General features: G+C 54.1%; 1 protein-coding gene across 1 annotated transcript in view; it reads left to right on the forward strand.

Moving 5' to 3' along the window:
• CHD5 (chromodomain helicase DNA binding protein 5) overlaps positions 1 to 18940 on the forward strand; it is an 82233-nt gene that overhangs the window by 46980 nt on the left and 16313 nt on the right. The window contains 15 exon segments of the mRNA XM_033228610.1: positions 439 to 570; positions 2907 to 3024; positions 4352 to 4476; positions 5577 to 5808; positions 6055 to 6087; positions 6090 to 6164; positions 6444 to 6616; positions 7863 to 8037; positions 8651 to 8743; positions 8911 to 8999; positions 9291 to 9424; positions 9862 to 10006; positions 10413 to 10572; positions 13033 to 13112; positions 13349 to 13481. Of these exon segments, the coding sequence (XP_033084501.1) occupies positions 439 to 570; positions 2907 to 3024; positions 4352 to 4476; positions 5577 to 5808; positions 6055 to 6087; positions 6090 to 6164; positions 6444 to 6616; positions 7863 to 8037; positions 8651 to 8743; positions 8911 to 8999; positions 9291 to 9424; positions 9862 to 10006; positions 10413 to 10572; positions 13033 to 13112; positions 13349 to 13481 (1897 nt within the window).

Consider the following 18940-nt stretch of genomic DNA (forward strand, 5'->3'; position numbering starts at 1 on the left):
CAGCTTCTCCATGGCCGCCGTGGTAGGTGCCTGTGACGGCTGTGGTAGGTGCCTGTGGCTGCGGTGGTAGGTGCCTGTGGCCGCTGTGGTAGGTTCCCCTGGCCATTGTGGCGATGCCACCATGGTAGGTTTCCCTGGCCATCATGGAAGGTCGCCTGTGGCCACTCTGGTAGGTGCTGGGGAGCTTAACGTGGAACCCGCTGCTGTGGTAGGGCTGGCACAGCTGTGAGCCCTGCCTGGGAACAGGGGGCCTGGAGCCAGGGACATGGGACCCACGGTCTACCCCGCACTGTGGAGCCTGGCTCGGGTGTGGGCCTCATGTTCAGCAGGCAGACAGGCCATCACCCCATTGCTTGGCACTTGCCTGTTCCCTGCGGCCCCTTTGGCGCAGCCAGAGAGGGGAGCCCGCCAACGCCCCACCTCCTGCTGTGTCTGCAGGAGGCCCCCGTCTTGCCCAATGGCTCCTACGATGGAAGCTCCCTGGTCAAGTCTTCAGGGAAGCTCATGCTGCTGCAGAAGATGCTGAAGAAACTGCGGGACGAGGGGCACCGTGTGCTCATCTTCTCCCAGGTGCGCTGCCCCTGCCCAGCCCTGCCCCGCAGAGAGCATCCTGCCCTGATGCTTGGGGGCGCAAACTTGCCGGCACCCCTCAGGACCCAGTGCCGTTCCCGTGCGGGTCACGTGACTGTGTGTCAGGGGTCATGCCCCCGTGCTCTGGCATGATGCAGCTGAGGAGCTCGGAGCACATTTGCCATAAAGAGCAGCATCTACCCGCACCTGCCCTTCTGGTCTGCATGTCCAGGCTGGTAGACAGCCCCCTCCTCCCCTGCAGCTTGGTTTCTCATTAAGGTGGGGCCCTGGGGTATGGTTGGGAGGAACTCCTCTCTCCAATAGGCCCTGAGGGGCCACTGGCACCTGGCTTGTTGGCTTGGAGGCGGGGCTGCCGGCTCAGGTGTGTTCATTTCTTTCTCCATCCCTTTGTTTGCGTCTGTCATAGTCAGGCTGTGTGCTGGCACATGGGTGCAGGGACCAGTGATCTAGTCCCTGTCCTCAAGCTGCTCAATCTACTGTGGGAGACAGCTCAAGGGACAGGTACCTGACCCTGTGGTCAGCTCTGTGTTGGAGGCCACAGTGATGATCCTACAGGGTCATGGGGCTAAAAATGCTCCTCTTGTGGGCCGACTGAGCCAGGCCCTTTGCTCAAACCCAGAGTCTGGGCCATGGCTCCTTGTGCACAAACATCAACTGAAAGCAGCGTCCGCCGCCTGCAGCCCCAGGCCACCCTGCTGGGCTGCTTCAGCGCAAAAAATGCTGGAAAGCAGGGCAAGTTTGAGACCAGCGGCTGAGCCAAGGAGTGGGCTAGAGTGGAGATGGATCCACACCCCCCAGTACCTCGGTATGAACATGAGACGCAAGTCTGGTCAGAGGCCTTGAGATACCGAGTAATGGGAACCACACAGCTTCCAGAAATGTGCACGCGGGGCAGGTGGCAGAGACGGGACCCTCCTGCCCAAAATGAGCCTATGAACCCCAATTCCAAACCCATACAAAAGTGAATGCCGAGACATCCCCCAAAGCAATAAATAGAATCCAAATAAGAAAATAGGGGCTGGGTGCAGTGGCTCACCCTATAATCCCAGAGACTTGGGAGGTTGAGGCAGGAGGATTGTTTGAGCCCAGGAGTTCAGGGTTGCAGTGAGCTATGATCTTGTCACTTCAGTCCAGTCTGAGTGACAGAGCAAGACCTGTCTCTTAAGAGAGAGAAAGAGAGAGAGAGAGAATAGGATAGCCTGAAAAGACTTTACGTAGACGTGTTTAGGATCCTCAAAGATGATGGAGTAATTGACATCCTAAAATAAAGAAGAAATTAAGCAAAAGCAGGAAGAACTGAAATAGGAACAACTGGATAGAAACATGCATGAAATTGAGATAAAACATTTCAACCGACTGGACAGACTCTGAACACTGTTGAAGAGAACTTATTGATGAATTGGAACCTGGTGCTGAGGCATTTCCCCAGAATGCAGTGTACAGAGACAAAGATAAAACAGAGAGAACATGGAAGACACCTTGAGATGCTCCAATAATCATCCAATTGGAGTTGCAGAAAAAAGAGAAAAAGTGGTGAAGAAGTTGGATTTGTTGAGAGTTTGCAGACCTGGAGAGAGATGTGAGGTCTCAGATCTGGAGTGCATTCTGGAGTACCAAGCAAGATAAATATAAATAAATGAACCCTTAAACGCTTTAGAACCCCTAGGTACTTTAGACCTAGTACCTACAAAATAAGGGCAACCAGATCGTTCTCAGTCTTCTTAACAACAACAGGTGGCAGGGACCGTGGCAAAATCTCCAATGCACTGAGGGAAAATGTGTGCTGATAGTTTTATATCCAGCTAAACTCTCGAGAATAAAGGGAATTACATGGGGTCATGGGAGCTTAGAAGGGACTGCCTTTCTTTTCCCATGGGGAGGAGTGAAATCAGAGAAGACATCACAGAGGTGATGTTTGTGTTCCCTAGGCAGTAAGGGGGTGGGTATTCCAGAAAGAGAGTCAGGTAGTTTGGAATGGCTGGGGGCTGTGAAGGAGCACGAGTCCAGCAGAGCCTTGAATACGGGGCAAGAAGATGGAACTTAGTTCTGTGTGGTGGGAGCAGGGGCGGCTCATGTCAGAGCCCTGATTTAGGCGAGTGGCTGTGGAGCTGGGCAGGAGGATGGATTAGCTCCGCGGGGTGAAGTTGGAAGCTTTGTTCTTCCCCAGAGTCCTGCATTGGGCCTGCCTGGGACCCAGCTGAGTCCCCACCTAGCAGGCGGCTCTCTCCCTCCCCTGGCTGTGGCGGGGTCCCTGCCCATGGCCCATGGGGCCCCTTGCTCCTTGGCAGTTCCTCACGTGCCCATCTCACCTGCAGATGACCAAGATGCTGGATCTCCTGGAGGACTTCCTGGAGTACGAAGGCTACAAGTATGAGAGGATTGATGGTGGCATCACCGGAGGCCTCCGACAGGAGGCGATCGACAGATTCAACGGTACCCCCGTCCCGCCCAGGGGTTCTGACTGAGACCCCTTTTTGGCTCCTTCTCCCAGGCCTCATTCTTAGCCAGGCCACCCAGCCAATGTTGTGTAAACAGCTGAAGACAGCAGGCCAGTCCCAGGCCATGGCAGCTTCCCCTGAGTTTCCAGTGTTAAAAGGATTCCTCCCATGGAACTGGAGTTCTGAGGGGCCCGGCAGATAACACCTGCTGGGAATGGAGTTAGACAATGAGAAAGGCAGACGGGGGCCTCTAATATGGACACCAAGTAAGCCCCAGTTACAGGTGGTGTTGGACAGAGCCTGCCGTGTGGCAAATGGTGGCAGGAGGTACAGAGATGCATGTGCTACCTGGGGCCACTTCCAGAGTCAGGAGAGAGTGAAACGCCCGGGCCACACATGATCAGGTTCTTCCCCTAGAGTCACCCATGCTTGGTCTTCCCTGGCTGGGAAGGAGAGACGAGGCAGAGGCGAGGAGGGTCTTGCCAGTGGAGCTCCTCCTGTAGCAAAGGAAGCTTCTGGAGTGGGAAGCAGTCAGCTGCAAGCTTCAGTAGCAAGTTTGCAACAAATAGTAACAAGCTTTGTTTCCCTGGGGCGTCAGCCCTTAGAAAGGTTGATTGGGCCATGCTCTCCAAACGCCTGAAGCAGTGATTCCTTTTGCACACTCGTGCCAGAGAGCCAGGAGGAATAGCAAGTTCAGAGTTTCAGGGTCTAGACGTGGCCCAGCCACATGTGGAAGCAGGAGTGGCTGAAGCTCTGGGTGTGCCGGGGGCCTGTTTGCAGCTCCAGTGGGGGCTGTGGTCAGTCCCAGGTCACTGAAGGGCCCTGAGAGGCTGAGAACCAGCCATCCTGTGACAGGGTTGCCCAGTGGGGTGGGACCCCAGGCCCTGGAGCTGTGCCCCTGAGTTTTCCCGGGCTGCTCTGGCAGCATTGGTGGGCTAAGGGAAGCCAGGGGTGGGAAGCTGGGGGGACATGGAGGACTGAGCTCTCTGGGCTCTGCTTGTACTTTGCTGGCGGCTTGCACTTTGTTTTTTGCTCATCTGGGCTTTGAAAATTGACTTCCTCATTCCAGTGACCTCCCATTGGGCCAGGGCTCAGAGCACGCTGGGGCGCTAAGTGGGCTTGGGCAGGCCTCCCCTCTGGCTCCACTGAGTGCAGCTATGGCCACCTGTCTCTGATGGGGTCTCCGGCTTTGTCCTTCTCTGCCAGGGACCTGTTGCTGCAGTTCCTTCCCTCTGTTCTCCCCACCTCCTTTCTGCCACGCCTGTCTCCCCGCCCAAGGTATACCCCCACAAACACCCCATCTGCTGGCCTCTCTTTTTCAGCCCCCGGGGCCCAGCAATTCTGCTTCCTCCTTTCAACCCGGGCAGGCGGCCTGGGCATCAACCTGGCCACAGCCGACACTGTCATCATCTACGACTCGGACTGGAACCCGCACAACGACATCCAGGTCTGTGCCGCGGCCACCCGTCACCCTCCCAGGGGGCCTCTCATTCCGGGCCTCAGGCAGGTTCTGTCCTTCATGCCCTCCTGGCCATGACCTCCTCACCTACCCTGCTGCTGTGGGCCTCCCTTCCCTACGGAGTCTCGGCCCCAAGAGGGGCCCTGGGAGTGAGTGGAAGCTCATCCCTCCAGCTCTGTCCTTGTCCAGAGGAGGAAATAGGCTTGGAGAGGGCAGGGAGAAGGCAGGGGAAGTGTCCCGGGGCACACAGCAGTTCGTCGGGGCCTCTGATCTGGTCTTTCCCATCCTCAGGACCAAGGAGGGAGGCAGGAAGAGGGAGCCCTGGGACCCAGAGAGGCACCCATTTTGGAGGGGGCGGGGAGCAGAGAGTGGGACCTGTGGGAGGTGAGTGAGGGAGGATGAGATGGTGCAGGGGGCAGATAGGGCTGATAAGGAAGGATGGAAGGGCTGCGGGGGGAGGGGCTATGGGAATAGAGCCACCCTCGTGTCCCTGGCCACCCCCTTGGGCACTGGGACACACACATCGAACGCTTACAAATGCAGGGGAACACATAGAAATTGATGTCTCTCATTCATGTGTGTGCGCCCATGCACACAGATACACAGGCCACACCCGGGCCGCCTCATGCCGGGCTGCACAGAGGCGCTTCCTTGTATGACATTGGGCAGATTCAGCTCCTTGCTGCCCTCAGAAGGTGGCTGCGTGCCTCCAGCACATCGTCTTGTGGTCCCATTAGTAGTTCGCTCACAGGGACATGCAGCCTCCCCCTACCTCCCCATGAAGCTCTGTGTGGCTTCAGTTACACGCAGCACACTGGCCGTGTCATCCCTCACACACTCTTGCACACCTGCAGTCCTGCCTGCTTCCACTGGCTGGGAGCTTTTCCACTCCAAACCCAGCCTGGCACCCAGGCTCGTGGGAGGCTCTGCAGTCAGGGAGGGAGCCCAGCTGCAGGGGTGCACGCACCACATGCCTTTGCCTACACAGTCATGTACCCCATTCCATGCTCTTGAGCTCATCGGTGTGACCCCCTCCATTGCCTGGAGCCCTGGGTGAGCCACGGGTGCTGAGGTGCAGGTCTCCCCAGGCCTTCAGCCGCGCCCACCGCATCGGCCAGAACAAGAAGGTGATGATCTACCGCTTCGTGACTCGGGCCTCAGTGGAGGAGCGCATTACGCAGGTGGCCAAGCGCAAGATGATGCTCACCCACCTGGTGGTGCGACCTGGTCTCGGCTCCAAGTCGGGGTCCATGACCAAGCAGGAGCTGGATGACATCCTCAAGTTCGGCACAGAGGAGCTCTTCAAAGACGATGTGGAGGGTGGGCCTCTGTTCCGAGGGAGCATGGTGGGGGACTGGGGTGGTCCCGCTGAGACACCCATCCGGGGCTTGCTGGGGTCCCTGCCCGCTCCAACACACAGCCTCTCTCCTGCACCCCCAACCTGTGTCTCCTGGCCAGGACAGCCCAGGGTGGTGTCTCTGGGCACTGCCCGCCAACCCTGCAGCCCTCTGTGCTCCTGCAGCCCTCTGTGCTCCTGCACCAGTGCTCTCCTCCTCTGTCTGACAGGCATGATGTCTCAGGGCCAGAGGCCGGTCACACCCATCCTGATGTCCAGTCCTCCAAAGCGGGGAACTTGGCTGCCAGTGCAAAGAAGAAGCATGGTAGCACCCCACCAGGTAGGGTCAACCCAGCCTAGTCTCAGCTCCTCCTCCGACCAGGTGGCTGCTCCTGCAGAGGTGGGGTTCCTCGACCCACCCTCACTTGGGTGTCCTGGGACTGCCGGGTGGATGGGGAGCGGAGCTGTTACAGTGCGGTTTCCTCTGTCTGGTCACCACGCCTCTCAGCTGCAGCCCCTGGTGGGGATGGGAGGGGCTATTGTTCGGAGTCTGTTCCTGGGTCCCCGGGGCTGGACCAGGGCAGTCTTTGTCCTCGCACTACACTTGCCTGCTCCCCAGGTGACAACAAGGACGTGGAGGACAGCAGTGTGATCCACTATGACGATGCGGCCATCTCCAAGCTGCTGGACCGGAACCAGGACGCTACAGACGACACGGAGCTACAGAACATGAACGAGTACCTGAGCTCCTTCAAGGTGGCGCAGTACGTGGTGCGCGAGGAGGACGGCGTGGTAAGGTCCCGGCCTGCCCTCCTTCCGCAGCCCCGCCCTCCACTGTGCCCACGCCTTCCACTGTGACCCCGCCCTCCAGCCTCAGCTCCCCCATCCAGCCGCAGCCCTGCCCTCCCTGCTGTGACCCTGCACTCCAGCCTGTGCTCCACTCTCCAACCACGTGCTCAGCCGTCTCTGCTGGGGCCCTGTCGCCCCACCCGTGGGCTCAGGACTAGACATAGCAGTGAGGGAAGGGACGGAGGCAGTGCTGAGGGCAGTACAACTACATGGACCGGCCACTGCCCTTGCACACATCAGCTGCGTGCTCCGTGGTATCATCCCGGCTCCAGTCCAGCTTCCCCACTCTCTGAAGTGCAAGCTGATCTGCCACCCCATTGCACAGAGCCCCGTGCCCAGAGTCTGGTTTCAGTCCCTACCCGGCTGCGCCCTCCCACCCCTTCCTCAGGGCCTGCATCTCAGCCCTGCACCTGGACTGCCGACGTTCCAGAATGCCCTACACTTTTCTTTTTTTTTCCTTGAAATGGAGTCTCGCTCTGTCACCCAGGCTGGAGTGCAGTGGCACAATATCGGCTCACTGCAACCAGGTTTAAGTGATTCTCGTGCCTCAGCCTCACAAGTAGCTGGGATTACTGGCGTGGACCACCACACCTGTCTAATTTTTGTATTTTTAGTAGAGACAGGACTTTGCCGTGTTGGCCAGGCTGGTCTCGAACTCCTGACCTCAGGTGATCCACCTGCCTCAGCCTCCCAAAGTTCTGGGATTACAGGAATGAGCCACCATGCCTGGTCTGCCCCATGCTTTTCTCCCTTCTCCACCGGGCAAAGCCCAGCTGTCCCCGAGGGGCTCCTTGTGGGTCTGTCCTGGGGGACTTTCCTTTTCCTCCTCTGCTCCCCAGCCCTCCTGCACATCCAGTGAGCCCATGACCTTTTCCTTTGAAACCAGGAGCCTCCTGAGGGCAGGCATGGGAGCTTATTCAACTCAGTACCCCAGTCCTTGGCCGAGGCCAGGAAGTACTTGCTTTGTGAATGGATGAATGAATAAGTAAATGATTGACTGGATAGGGGCAGGGAGAGGAAGGCCAGCTAGGGCTGGGGTGATCAGAGAAGGCTTCCTGGAGTAGGCAGGCCATCCCATTAATCCTTGAGCCCCGAGGGGGCAAAGGGCAGGTCAGGTGGAGGCAGCCTGAGACTTCCGGGAGGGCAGAGATGGCCCCACCTATGGAGCCCGTGGTGCTGGCTTCCCCAGGAGGAGGTGGAGCGGGAAATCATCAAGCAGGAGGAGAACGTGGACCCCGACTACTGGGAGAAGCTGCTGCGGCACCACTACGAGCAGCAGCAGGAGGACCTGGCCCGCAACCTGGGCAAGGGCAAGCGCATCCGCAAGCAGGTCAACTACAACGACGCCTCCCAGGAGGACCAGGGTGCGTGCCCAGAGGGAGGGACTGGTGCCCCTCGCCCAGAGGTGGAGGGTAGGGCAGGATTCTGTCGGGGCATCCCTGTGCAGAACCCCCGGGAGGTCCAGGCCGGGAGAGCTGGGCGAGTGTGCCAGGAGGGATGGTGCCCCATACCCAGAGGCAGAGAGCGGGGCAGGATTCTGTCGGGGCATCCCTGTGCAGGACACCCCCGGAGGTGTGGGCCAGGAATGCTGGGCGGTGCTGGTTGGAGCTGGGAGGCAGCTTTTTGGAGGAAAGGGGATTGGGGGCAGGTGCAGAGGTGTTGGGTGTTTGGGGGAACAAGGTGTGGCATTAGTTCAGTGACTTCGCCGCTGCTCGTGACGTGGCCTTGGGCAAGCCCCATGCGCACAGAACAGTGCCGTATGTGTAATGTGTGGGTACACATAACCCTTAGTGTATCATGTGGTGGTGTTGGGATTATTAAATGAACCCACAGAAAGTAGGTGGGCCATTGTCATTGTCACTGCTGTCTTACGGAGCTGGGGTTCAGTGGCTCGGCATGGCCCTGGGCGCGCTTGAACTTGAGGGTGGGCTTTGCTTGTACAGCTCACTCCGTGCCCCTCTGTCTGGCCCTCTGCAGAGTGGCAGGATGAGCTCTCCGATAACCAGTCAGAATATTCCATTGGCTCCGAGGATGAGGATGAGGACTTTGAAGAGAGGCCAGAAGGGCAGAGTGAGTCTCAGTGTTAGTGATCTGGGCTACTGCTGAAGCCATGTCATGGGAGCTGATGGCAGCAGGGGCGGGGCTGGTCTGGGGTGCCGCTGTCCTTGGGGGTCAGAAGAGGGGGGTCAGGAATCTTTGGGCTCCCACCTGAGGAGCTTCGGTGGTCTGCTCCCCAGGTGGACGACGACAATCCCGGAGGCAGCTGAAGAGTGACAGGGACAAACCCCTGCCCCCGCTTCTCGCCCGAGTTGGTGGCAACATCGAGGTGGGGCCTGTCTGTTCCCGCAGCTCTTTCTGCCCCCGCTTCCTGCTGCCCCTGGGGTATGGAGGAGGGCTGGGACACTGCCCAGGGTCTCATGCCAGGTAGAGGCGGGGCTGGGACAGAACTTGGTCTGGTCTTCGCCGTCAGGGTCCTGCCCCAGGTGGAGGCCCCTGCCTTCTCTGTGCCCCCTTCCTGCCTTCTCTTCCTCCCATGTTTTTCTTCCCCCATCCCAGAATCCTCCGCCCCCACCCTGTCTCTGTCCTGGGCTCATACTCCCGCGCTCCACCCGCCCAGGTGCTGGGCTTCAATGCCCGACAGCGGAAGGCCTTCCTGAACGCCATCATGCGCTGGGGCATGCCCCCCCAGGACGCCTTCAACTCCCACTGGCTGGTGCGGGACCTTCGAGGGAAGAGCGAGAAGGAGTTTAGGTAAAGGGGCTAGGTGGTGGCCCAGGGTGTGACCACCTGTCCCTGAGTAGGGCAGGTCCTGCGGGTGAGCCCTACAGAGGGCAGCATTTGCTCCACCAGGATGAGGCCGTCTGGAAAGTTCACTGCCATTTGGTCTTTGGGTGGCTGGAGTCCTGGTGCCGGGCAGGGCTGATTTGCAGAAAACACTGACCAGTTGGTTTGGACCAGTGGGTGTTATGGCAGCGAGGAAGCTCCCAGTCACCCAGGGCCAGGGCTGTCCTAGGAGTTCCCCTTGCCAGGGAGGCCCTCTCTGTCCTTTCCTGGGCCTGGCCCAGGCCTGACTGGGAGGGGGATGATGGCTGATGATCATCTAGGAGTCCCCCGGGGTCCCGCCAGCCCTCTCAGAGAGTTCTTGCCGGCCCCCCACTCCCTGAGCCCCAGTCCCCCCGCCACCCCAGAGCCTATGTGTCCCTCTTCATGCGGCACCTGTGTGAGCCGGGGGCGGACGGTGCAGAGACCTTCGCAGACGGCGTGCCCCGGGAGGGCCTCTCCAGGCAGCACGTGCTGACCCGCATCGGGGTCATGTCACTAGTTAGGAAGAAGGTGGGTGAGTGGCTCTCTGTAGGGCCCTTCCTGGTGGCTGCCTGGGCCCCTGGTGCTGTCCCTTGGGGATCAGTGGTCAGAAAACAAGTGCCTGTCTCAGGCCACATAGCTGCCCAGGGTCTGAGTCAGGCCAGAGGGACTGACCTGGAAAGCCTTTCTGGGTGAGGGGCCTGTGAGGTGGAGGTCAGGATGGTGGATTACATACAGTGGGAGGACACACGGGGTAGGAGGGTGGGCAGGGGAGCTTGTGGCCGGGAGGGGCCTGGCTTGGCCAGCTTTGGGCGGCGGCAGCAGCTACCCCAAGCCTGTGACACCTTCAGTCCCCCGGCTGCCCTGAGGCTCTTAGGGCTGAGCTGCCACCACTGCCCACCCTCTTTCCCTCCCACCTTCCCTCCTACCACCCCAGGTTCAGGAGTTTGAGCATGTCAACGGGAAGTACAGCACCCCAGACTTGATCTCTGAGGGGCCCGAGGGCAAGAAGCCAGGCGAGGTGATCTCCTCGGACCCCAACACACCAGTGCCCGCCAGCCCTGCCCACCTCCCGCCAGCCCCGCTGGGCCTGCCAGGTCTGTGGGCTGGGCGGGCCGGGGAGGGCACCGGGGTCATGGAAAGTGGCAGGGTCACAGCAACCCCCTAGTCTAACCCACACCCCACCGAAGACGGCCCCTCCTTCCCCCAAAGCCTCTGTTTGCAGAAATGTCACTCTCCAGAGAGTTTTTCATTTTAATGACAGTTTTGAGATATAATTTATATACCTACTGCAAAATTCACTCTTTTGAAAAACTAGCTGGGCCCAGTGGCTAGCACCTGTAATGCCAGCACTTTAGGAGGCCGAGGCGGGAGGATCACCTGAGCTCAGGAGTTTGAGACCACCGTGGCCAACATGTTGAAACCCCATCTCTACTAAAAATACAAAAGATTAGCTGGGTGTGGTGGCACATGCCTCTAATCTCAGCTACTCGGGAGGCTGAGGCAGGAGAATCGCTTGAACCTGGGAATCGGAGGTTGCAGTGAGCCAAGATCACGCCACTGCACTCCAGCCTGGGGGTACAGAGCCAGACTCCATCTCAAAAAAAAAAAATAAAAAAGTACTATTCAGTGATTTCTAGTATATTTGCAGGGTGTACAACCATCACCACTGCCTCAGGCTAGAATGTTTTCATTCCCCTGAAAAAGAAACCCCGTACCCATTAAAAGCCACTGCCTATCCCCCGACCCCAGGCCTGAGCAGCCACTAACCCACTAACCTGCTTCCTGTCTCTGGATTTCGCAATGCTGGATGTTTCGTGTGTATGGCACCGCACAGTGCGTGAGCCTTTGTGTCTGGCTTCTGTCGCTCAGCCTGGGGTTCCAGGTTCATCCACATTGCAGTGTGCATCAGTGCTTTAGTCATTCTACCTTATGGCTGATAATGTTTTCTTTTCTTTTTCTTTTTCTTTTTTTTTTTTGAGACGGAGTTTTGCTCTTTTTTCTTTTTCTTTTTTTTGGAGTTTCACTCTGTTGCCCAGGCTGGAGTGCAGTGGCGTGATCTCGGCTCACGGGTTCACGCCATGCTCTGCATCAACCTCCCGAGTAGCTGGGACTACAGGCGCCCACCACCACACCCGGCTAATTTTTTGTGTTTTTAGTAGAGATGGGATTTCACCGTAGCCAGGATGGTCTCGCTCTCCTGACCTTGTGATCAGCCCGCCTCGGGCTCCCAAAGTGCTGGGATTACAGTTGTGAGCCACTGCGCCCGGCGGAGTTTCGCTTTTATTGCCTAGGCTGGAGTGCAATGGCGTGATCTTGGCTCGCTGCAACCTCCGCCGCCCAGGTTCAAGCCATCCTGCCTCAGCTTCCTGAGTAGATGGGATTACAGGTGCCTGCCACCACCCAGCTAGTGTTTGTATTTTTAGTAGAGACGAGGTTTTGCCATGTTGGCCAGGCTGGTCTTGAACTCCTGACCTCAGGTGATCCACCCACCTCGGCCTCCCAATGTGCTGGGATTGCAGGCGTGAGCCACTGCGCCTGGCCGGTAACGCTTTCTTGTGTGGATTTACTACCTGTTGCTTATCCATTGCTCTGTCGACAGATTTTGGGTTGTTTCTACTTTTTGGCTGCTGTGAATAATGCTGCTGTAGTTCACGTTTTTGTGTGGACATAGGTTTTGAGTTCTTTTGGGCAGATATCTAGGCATGGAATTGCTGGGCCATGTTTTCCCTTTGAGAAACTGTTAGACTGTTTTCCGAAGGAGCTGTACCATTTTATGTTCCTGCTAGTGTTGTGCGAGAGTCGCAGGTTCTCCACGTCTTCAGCAGTACCTGTTCTCTGCCTTCGTGGTTCTAGCTGTCTTGGGAGCGTGAGGTGGTGTCTCACTGTGGTTCCGATTGGCATGTCCCTGAAATGCGGACATAGCTATCCCCCTGGTGAGGGGTGAGGCCAGGCCCTGAGAAGCTGCATCTCCAAGCACAAGGGAGCCCTTGGAGGTGGACACATCTTGGTTTGCTTCTTGGCTGTGGCCTGAACTCTGTCTAACCTTGGGCGAGTCACCTAAGCTCCGTGAGCCTCTGCTTTCCCAGCTGTGCCCACCTCCTAGGGCTTCTCAGAGCCGCATAAGTGACCAGCACTTTGCAGTGTGTCGGCGGCTGACTTGGCAGGGAGGAAACTCACACCCTCTCCAGTGGCACACAGCCAGCCGGCCTGCCCGAAAGCTAGGACCAGACCAGGCGTCGTGGCTCCCAATCTGGGCCTCCGTCTGCCTCACTTCCCTGCCTCCAGATGAGCAGCCACTGCTGTGTGCGGCCCTGTCCCGACAGCCCCTCACTTTGGTCTCACTGGGTTCAAGGTCCTCCAAACATTACTAAGTCATAGGCCTGGCCTGGCCTCTCTGACTTAGCCGGGGATCCTGCCTGTCTCTCCTGGAGGTGCTTGGCTGCAATGGAGCCTCCTGAAGGCCAAGCCCCACCTCTCCTCTCTGCCACCCACTCCCTGCCCTACCCCTTCCCGTCTGAGCCCACCTGTCTCACCTCTTTCCCTTGATCTTTCAGACAAAATGGAAGCGCAACCGGGTTACATGGATGAGAAGGACCCGGGGATGCAGAAGCCAAAGAAGCCCCTAGAAGTCCAGGTGTGGAACGTGCTGGCGTCTGGGTCTGTGGTGTATGTGGGGTGGAGGTTGGGTCTGGGGACCTTCTCAGGCCCTGCACAGCAAGGTGGAACCCAGGCCTCCTGGCTCCCTTTTCGGGGCTCTGGGAACAAGCAATGGGAGCCAGGAGACTGGGTTCGCAGCCTAGCGCACATTCCCCGCCCTCCGTTCCTAGTGAGGCCCCAGGCCCTGCAGTTCTCCTGGCTTCCCCTCTGCAGGCCCTTCCAGCTGCCTTGGACAGAGTGGAGGGCGAGGACAAGCACGAGAGCCCAGCCAGCAAGGAGAGAGCCCGAGAGGAGCGGCCGGAGGAGACGGAGAAGGCCCCGCCCTCCCCGGAGCGGCTGTCCAGAGGTTGGGCTTCCTGCAGTCCGCCCACCCCAGTGCCATGTCTGGCCTCAGCAGGCCTGGGTTCAGAGAAGGGCAGGTGGCTGTACTTCAGCTCATTTCTGCCTGGCAGAGAGGTAGACTCCAGCCCTGTGCAGGCCCCCCTGGTGAGGGGAGGCCAGGAGCTCAGGCCTCTATATATGGACTTAATGGACTTTAACTTTTTTTTTTTTTTTTGCAGAAAGGGTTTCACTCTGTCACCCAGGCTGGAATGCTGTGGTACGATCTCGGCTCACTGCAGCCTCCGCCTCCTGGGTTCAAGTGATTCTTGTGCCTCAGTCTCCCCGGTAGCTGGGACAACAGGCGTGCACCACCACACCCAGCTAATTTTATTTTTAGTAGAGACGGGGTTTCATCATGTTGGCCAGGATGGTCTTGATCTCTTGACCTTGTGATCTGCCCACCACGGCCTCCCAAAGTGCTGGGATTACAGGTGTGAGCCACTGTGCCCGATAATTTTTTTTTTTTTTTTTTTTTTTATTTTTAGTAGAGACTGTGGCTGGGCTGGTCTCAACCTCCTGACCTCAAGTGATCCACCCACCTTGGCCTCCGCAGTGCTGGGATTACAGGTGTGAGCCACTGTGCCGGATAATTTTTTTTTTTTTTTTTTAATTTTTAGTAGAGACTGTTGGCTGGGCTGGTCTCAACCTCCTGACCTCAAGTGATCCACCCACCTTGGCCTCCCGCAGTGCTGGGATTACAGGTGTGAGCCACTGTGCCCGGATAATTTTTTTTTTTTTTAATTTTTAGTAGAGACTGTTGGCTGGGCTGGTCTCAACCTCCTGACCTCAAGTGATCCACCCACCTTGGCCTCCCGCAGTGTTGGGATTACAGGTGTGAGCCACTGTGCCCGGATAATTTTTTTTTTTTTTTTAATTTTTAGTAGAGACTCTTGGCTGGGCTGGTCTCAACCTCCTGACCTCAAGTGATCCACCCACCTTGGCCTCCCGCAGTGCTGGGATGACAGGTGTGAGCCACCGCGCCTGTTGGTCTTTAACTTTTCTTACTATACAGAGATTGGCGGTTATTGGGCTACTTTTTTATTTGTGATTTCTGACTCATTTGCATTGTGGTCTGAAAACATGAGTCTATCTGAGGTTGTTGAAACCTACTCTCTGGCTCGATACAGTCAGATTTTGTAAATGCTGTATATGTGCTTGAAGAGAATCTCTGTTCCCTAACTGCTGGATTTAAGGTTCTAACTATATGCATTAGGGCTGGGCATGGTGGCTCACACCTGTAATCCCAGCACTGTGGGAGGCTGAGGCAGGTGGATCACTTGAGGTCAGGAGTTGGAGACCAGCCTGGCCAACATGGCGAAACCCTGTCTCTATTACAAATACAAAAATTAGTTGGGTGTGGTGGCGTGTGCCTGTAGTCCCAGCTACTCAGGAGACTAAGGCAGGAGAATTGCTTGAACCTGGGAGGCAGAGGTTACAGTGAGCCAAGATCATGCCATTGCACTCCAACGTGGGTGACAGAGCGAGACTCCATCTCAGGAAAAAAAAAAAAAAAAAAAAAAAAAAAATATATATATATATGCATTAGATCAGTAGATAATGCATGCCAGTTATGTTTTTCAAGTTTTTAATATCTTCACTAGTATTTGGTTTGCTTTGATCAGTCAGTTTCTGAGAGACTTGTGTTAAAATCTCTCATTATAATTATGGATTAATCTCTTCTTATAATGCCAGATTATGCTTCATATTATTTGAGATTGGGTTGTCAAGTGCATATTTGTTCAGGTTTTTAATATTTTTCTTGTGAAGTGTGCTTCTAGTTATTGTGTAACAACCCTCTTGTCCCTCTTTAAACTTTTTGCTTAAAAGTTTATTTTTGGGCCAGGCTTGGTGGCTCATACCTGTAATCCCAGCACTTTGGGAGGCCGAGGTGGGCGGATCACAAGGTCAGGAGTTTGAGACCATCTGCCGAACGTGGTGAAACCCCATCTCTACTAAAAATGCAAAAAAATTAGCTGGGCGTGGTGGCGGGCGCCTGTAGTCCCAGCTACTCGGGAGGCAGGAGAATGGCGGAAACCTGGGAGGCGGAGCTTGCAGTGAGCCAAGATCGCACCACTACACTCCAGCCTGGGTGACAGAGCCATACTCCGTCTCAAAAAAAAAAAAAAGCTTATTTTTGCTGATTTGGGTTGGTCTTTCTTGTGTTTAGTACATATTTGTTACGCCTTTTTCTATTCCTGTTTTTTTTTTTTTTAATATAACAGCTTTATGGTGGTATAATTAGCATATCATACAGTTGAGCCACTTAAAGTATACCATTCAAGTCGGGCGCGGTGGCTCATGCCTGTAATCCTAGAACTTTGGGAGGCTGAGGCAGGTGGATCACCTGAGGTCAGGAGTTTGAGACCAGCCTGGCCAACATGGTGAAATCTTGTCTCTACTAAAAATACAAAAATTAGCTGGGCGTGGTGGCGGGCGCCTGTAATCCCAGCTACTCAGGAGGCTGAGGCAGGAGAATCACTTGAACCCAGGAGAAAGAGGTTGCAGTGAGCCGAGATCCAGCCACTGCACTCCAGCCTGGGCAACAAGATCGACGCTGTCTCAAAATAAATAAATAAATAAATAAAGTATACCATTTGTTATTTTTAGTACATCCAGAGTTGTGCAACCATCTCCATTATCTAATGCCAGAACATTTTATCACTTCAAAAATAAATTCTTCTTACCCATTGGTAATCACTCCCCATTTCTTCCTCTTCCTCCCAGTCCCTGGCAATCACTTCTGTCCTATGGACTGGCCTATTCTGAACATTTCATACCAATGGGATAATACAATACTTTGGCCCCTTGTGTCTGGCTTCTTTCATTTAGCATAGTGGTTTTAAAGTTCATCTATGTTGTGGAATATATTAGTACTTCATTCCTTTCTCTTTTTTCTTTTTTTTGAGACAGGGTCTTGCTCTGTCACCCAGGCTGGAGTGCAGTGGCACGATCTTGGCATACTACAGCCTTGCCCCGCTGAGTGCAAGCGCAGCCTCCCAAGTAGCTGGGACTACAGGTGCACATGCTGACACACCCGGCTAATTTTTGTATTTTTTTGTAGAGATGGGGTTTTGCCATGTTGCCCAGGCTGGTCTTGAACCCCTGTACTCAAGCGATCCTCCCACCTTGACCTGCCAAAGTGCTGGGATTACAGGCAGTACTTCATTTCTTTTTTTTTTTTTTTTTTTGAGACGGAGTCTCGCTCTGTCGCCCAGGCTGGAGTGCAGTGGTGCGATCTCCACTCACTGTAAGCTCCGCCCCCCGGGTTCATGCCATTCTCCTGCCTCAGCCTCCCGTGTAGCTGGGACTACAGGCGCCCACCACCACACCCGGCTAATTTTTTTTTTTTTGTATTTTTAATAGAGATGGGGTTTCACAGTGTGAGCCAGGATGGTCTCGATCTCCTGACCTCGTGATCCGCCCGTCTTGGCCTCCCAAAGTGCTGGGATTACAGGCGTGAGCCACTGCACCCGGCCTACTTCATTTCTTTTTATGCCCAAATAATATTCCATTGTCTGGCTCTACTATGTTTTGTTTATCCATTCATAGTGATACATGTTTGAGTTGTTTCCACTTTTTGGCTACTGTACGTATTTGTGTACACATTTTTTTGTGTGTGGGTATAGGTTTTCAGTTCTCTTGGGTATGTATCTAGGAGTAGAATTGCTGGGTCATGTGGTGATTCTCTGCACCATTTTGAGAAACTGCTGAATTGTTTTCCATGTGTATTGCATCAGTTCACATTCTTATGAGCATGTGTGAGGGTTCCAGTTTCTTCACATACTTGCCAATACTTGTTATTATCTGTTTTTTTGAGTATAGTCACCCTAGTGGGTGAGAAGTGGTATCTCATTGTCATTTTGATTTGAGTTTCCTTTGTGTATAAAGATGTTGAATATATTTTCATGTGATTATGGCTCATTTGTATATGATTTGTTGAAGAAATGTCTTTTCAGATCCTTCGTCTATTTTAAAATTGGATTTTAAAAAAATTATTGAATTGTAAGAGTTCTTTTTAAATTAATTAATACTTTTAGAGACAGGGTCTTACTATGTTGCACAGGAGGGCTTTACCTGGGCCCAAGTAATTCTCTAGCATAGACTTTTGAGTAGCTAGGGTCACAGGCGTGTACCACTGTGCCTGGCTTGTATGAGTTCTTTATATAGATTCATGTTCCTCATCAGATACATGATTTACAAATTTTTTTTTTCATTTCTTCACTTTTAATCTCTTTGTAATGTTTTAGGTCTTTTTTAGACAGTGTATAGGGGATTCATCATTTAAAAATCTAATTATAGGGTCCCTATCTTTTAGCTGGCTAGTTTAATCTCTTTACATTTATTGTAATAACTAGGTATGTGGATGGTTTCTACTGTCTTATTTTGTACTTTATATATTATCCTTCTCTTTTCTCCTTTTTCCTCCTTTCCTGGCATCTCTTGGATTGATCAAATTTTCTTTGTATCTTGTCTTTTCCCCCTCAACTTATTTGGAAGGTTTATAGTCAATTTCATTCTGTATTCTTACATTTTTTTTTTTGGGTCCAGAGTCTCACTCTGTTGCCCAGGCTGGAGTGCAGTGGCGCGATCTTGTCTCACTGCAAGCTCGGCCTCCCGGGTTCACGCCGTTCTCCTGCCTCAGCTTCCCAAGAAGCTGGGACTACAGGCGCATGCCACCATGCCCAGCTAATGTTTTCTTTTGTATTTTTAGTAGAGATGGGGTTTCACCGTGTTCACCAGGATGGTCTCGATCTCCTGACCTCGTGATCCGCCCACCTCGGCCTCCCAAAGTGCTGGGATTACAGGGGTGAGCCACTGCGCCCGGCCTGTACTCTTACATTTTTAACATGTATCCCTCTGAGTAATATGAGGACTTTAGATAGCTTTAGCTCTAACTCACTTCCCTTTCATCTGCCACATTGCTGTTGCCCAGTATTTTAGTTTCAGTTTGTTTTTACTTTCCCAAATTTGTTGTTACGGTTATTTCTAAATCTTTAATCCTTTTTTAGATATTCTCACGTTCTTACCAGTTTGTGTTTGCTTATTTGTTCATCATTGCTTCATTCAAAGTCCTTCCTAAAGTACACCTTTAATGGTGCTTTCAGCAGTTTTTTGGGGAATGGTAAATTCTCATTGTTATTTTTCTTTTACTCTTGAATAGTTAGTACAATTAAAGGTGGGATAGGGATCTTCCCTCAGCACTTTGCAGATATTCTTCCCTTTTTACTTGGCATTCATTATGCTGAGAAGGCTGCTGAGAAGCTGAGAAGGCTGCTGTTGGTGTAATTGTTGCTCCTGTGTAGGAAATTTGTCATTTCTGTCTTTTCTCACATTGAAAGACTGCTTTTAAGACATTCTCTTTGTCTTTGGTGATATGTAGCGTCACTACAATGGAGGGTATTTTTTGTTTTGTTTTTAGAGTGA

Source organism: Trachypithecus francoisi, unplaced genomic scaffold (genome assembly GCF_009764315.1).
Source record: "Trachypithecus francoisi isolate TF-2019V2 unplaced genomic scaffold, Tfra_2.0 Lachesis_group12, whole genome shotgun sequence".
Classification (NCBI taxonomy): domain Eukaryota; kingdom Metazoa; phylum Chordata; class Mammalia; order Primates; family Cercopithecidae; genus Trachypithecus; species Trachypithecus francoisi.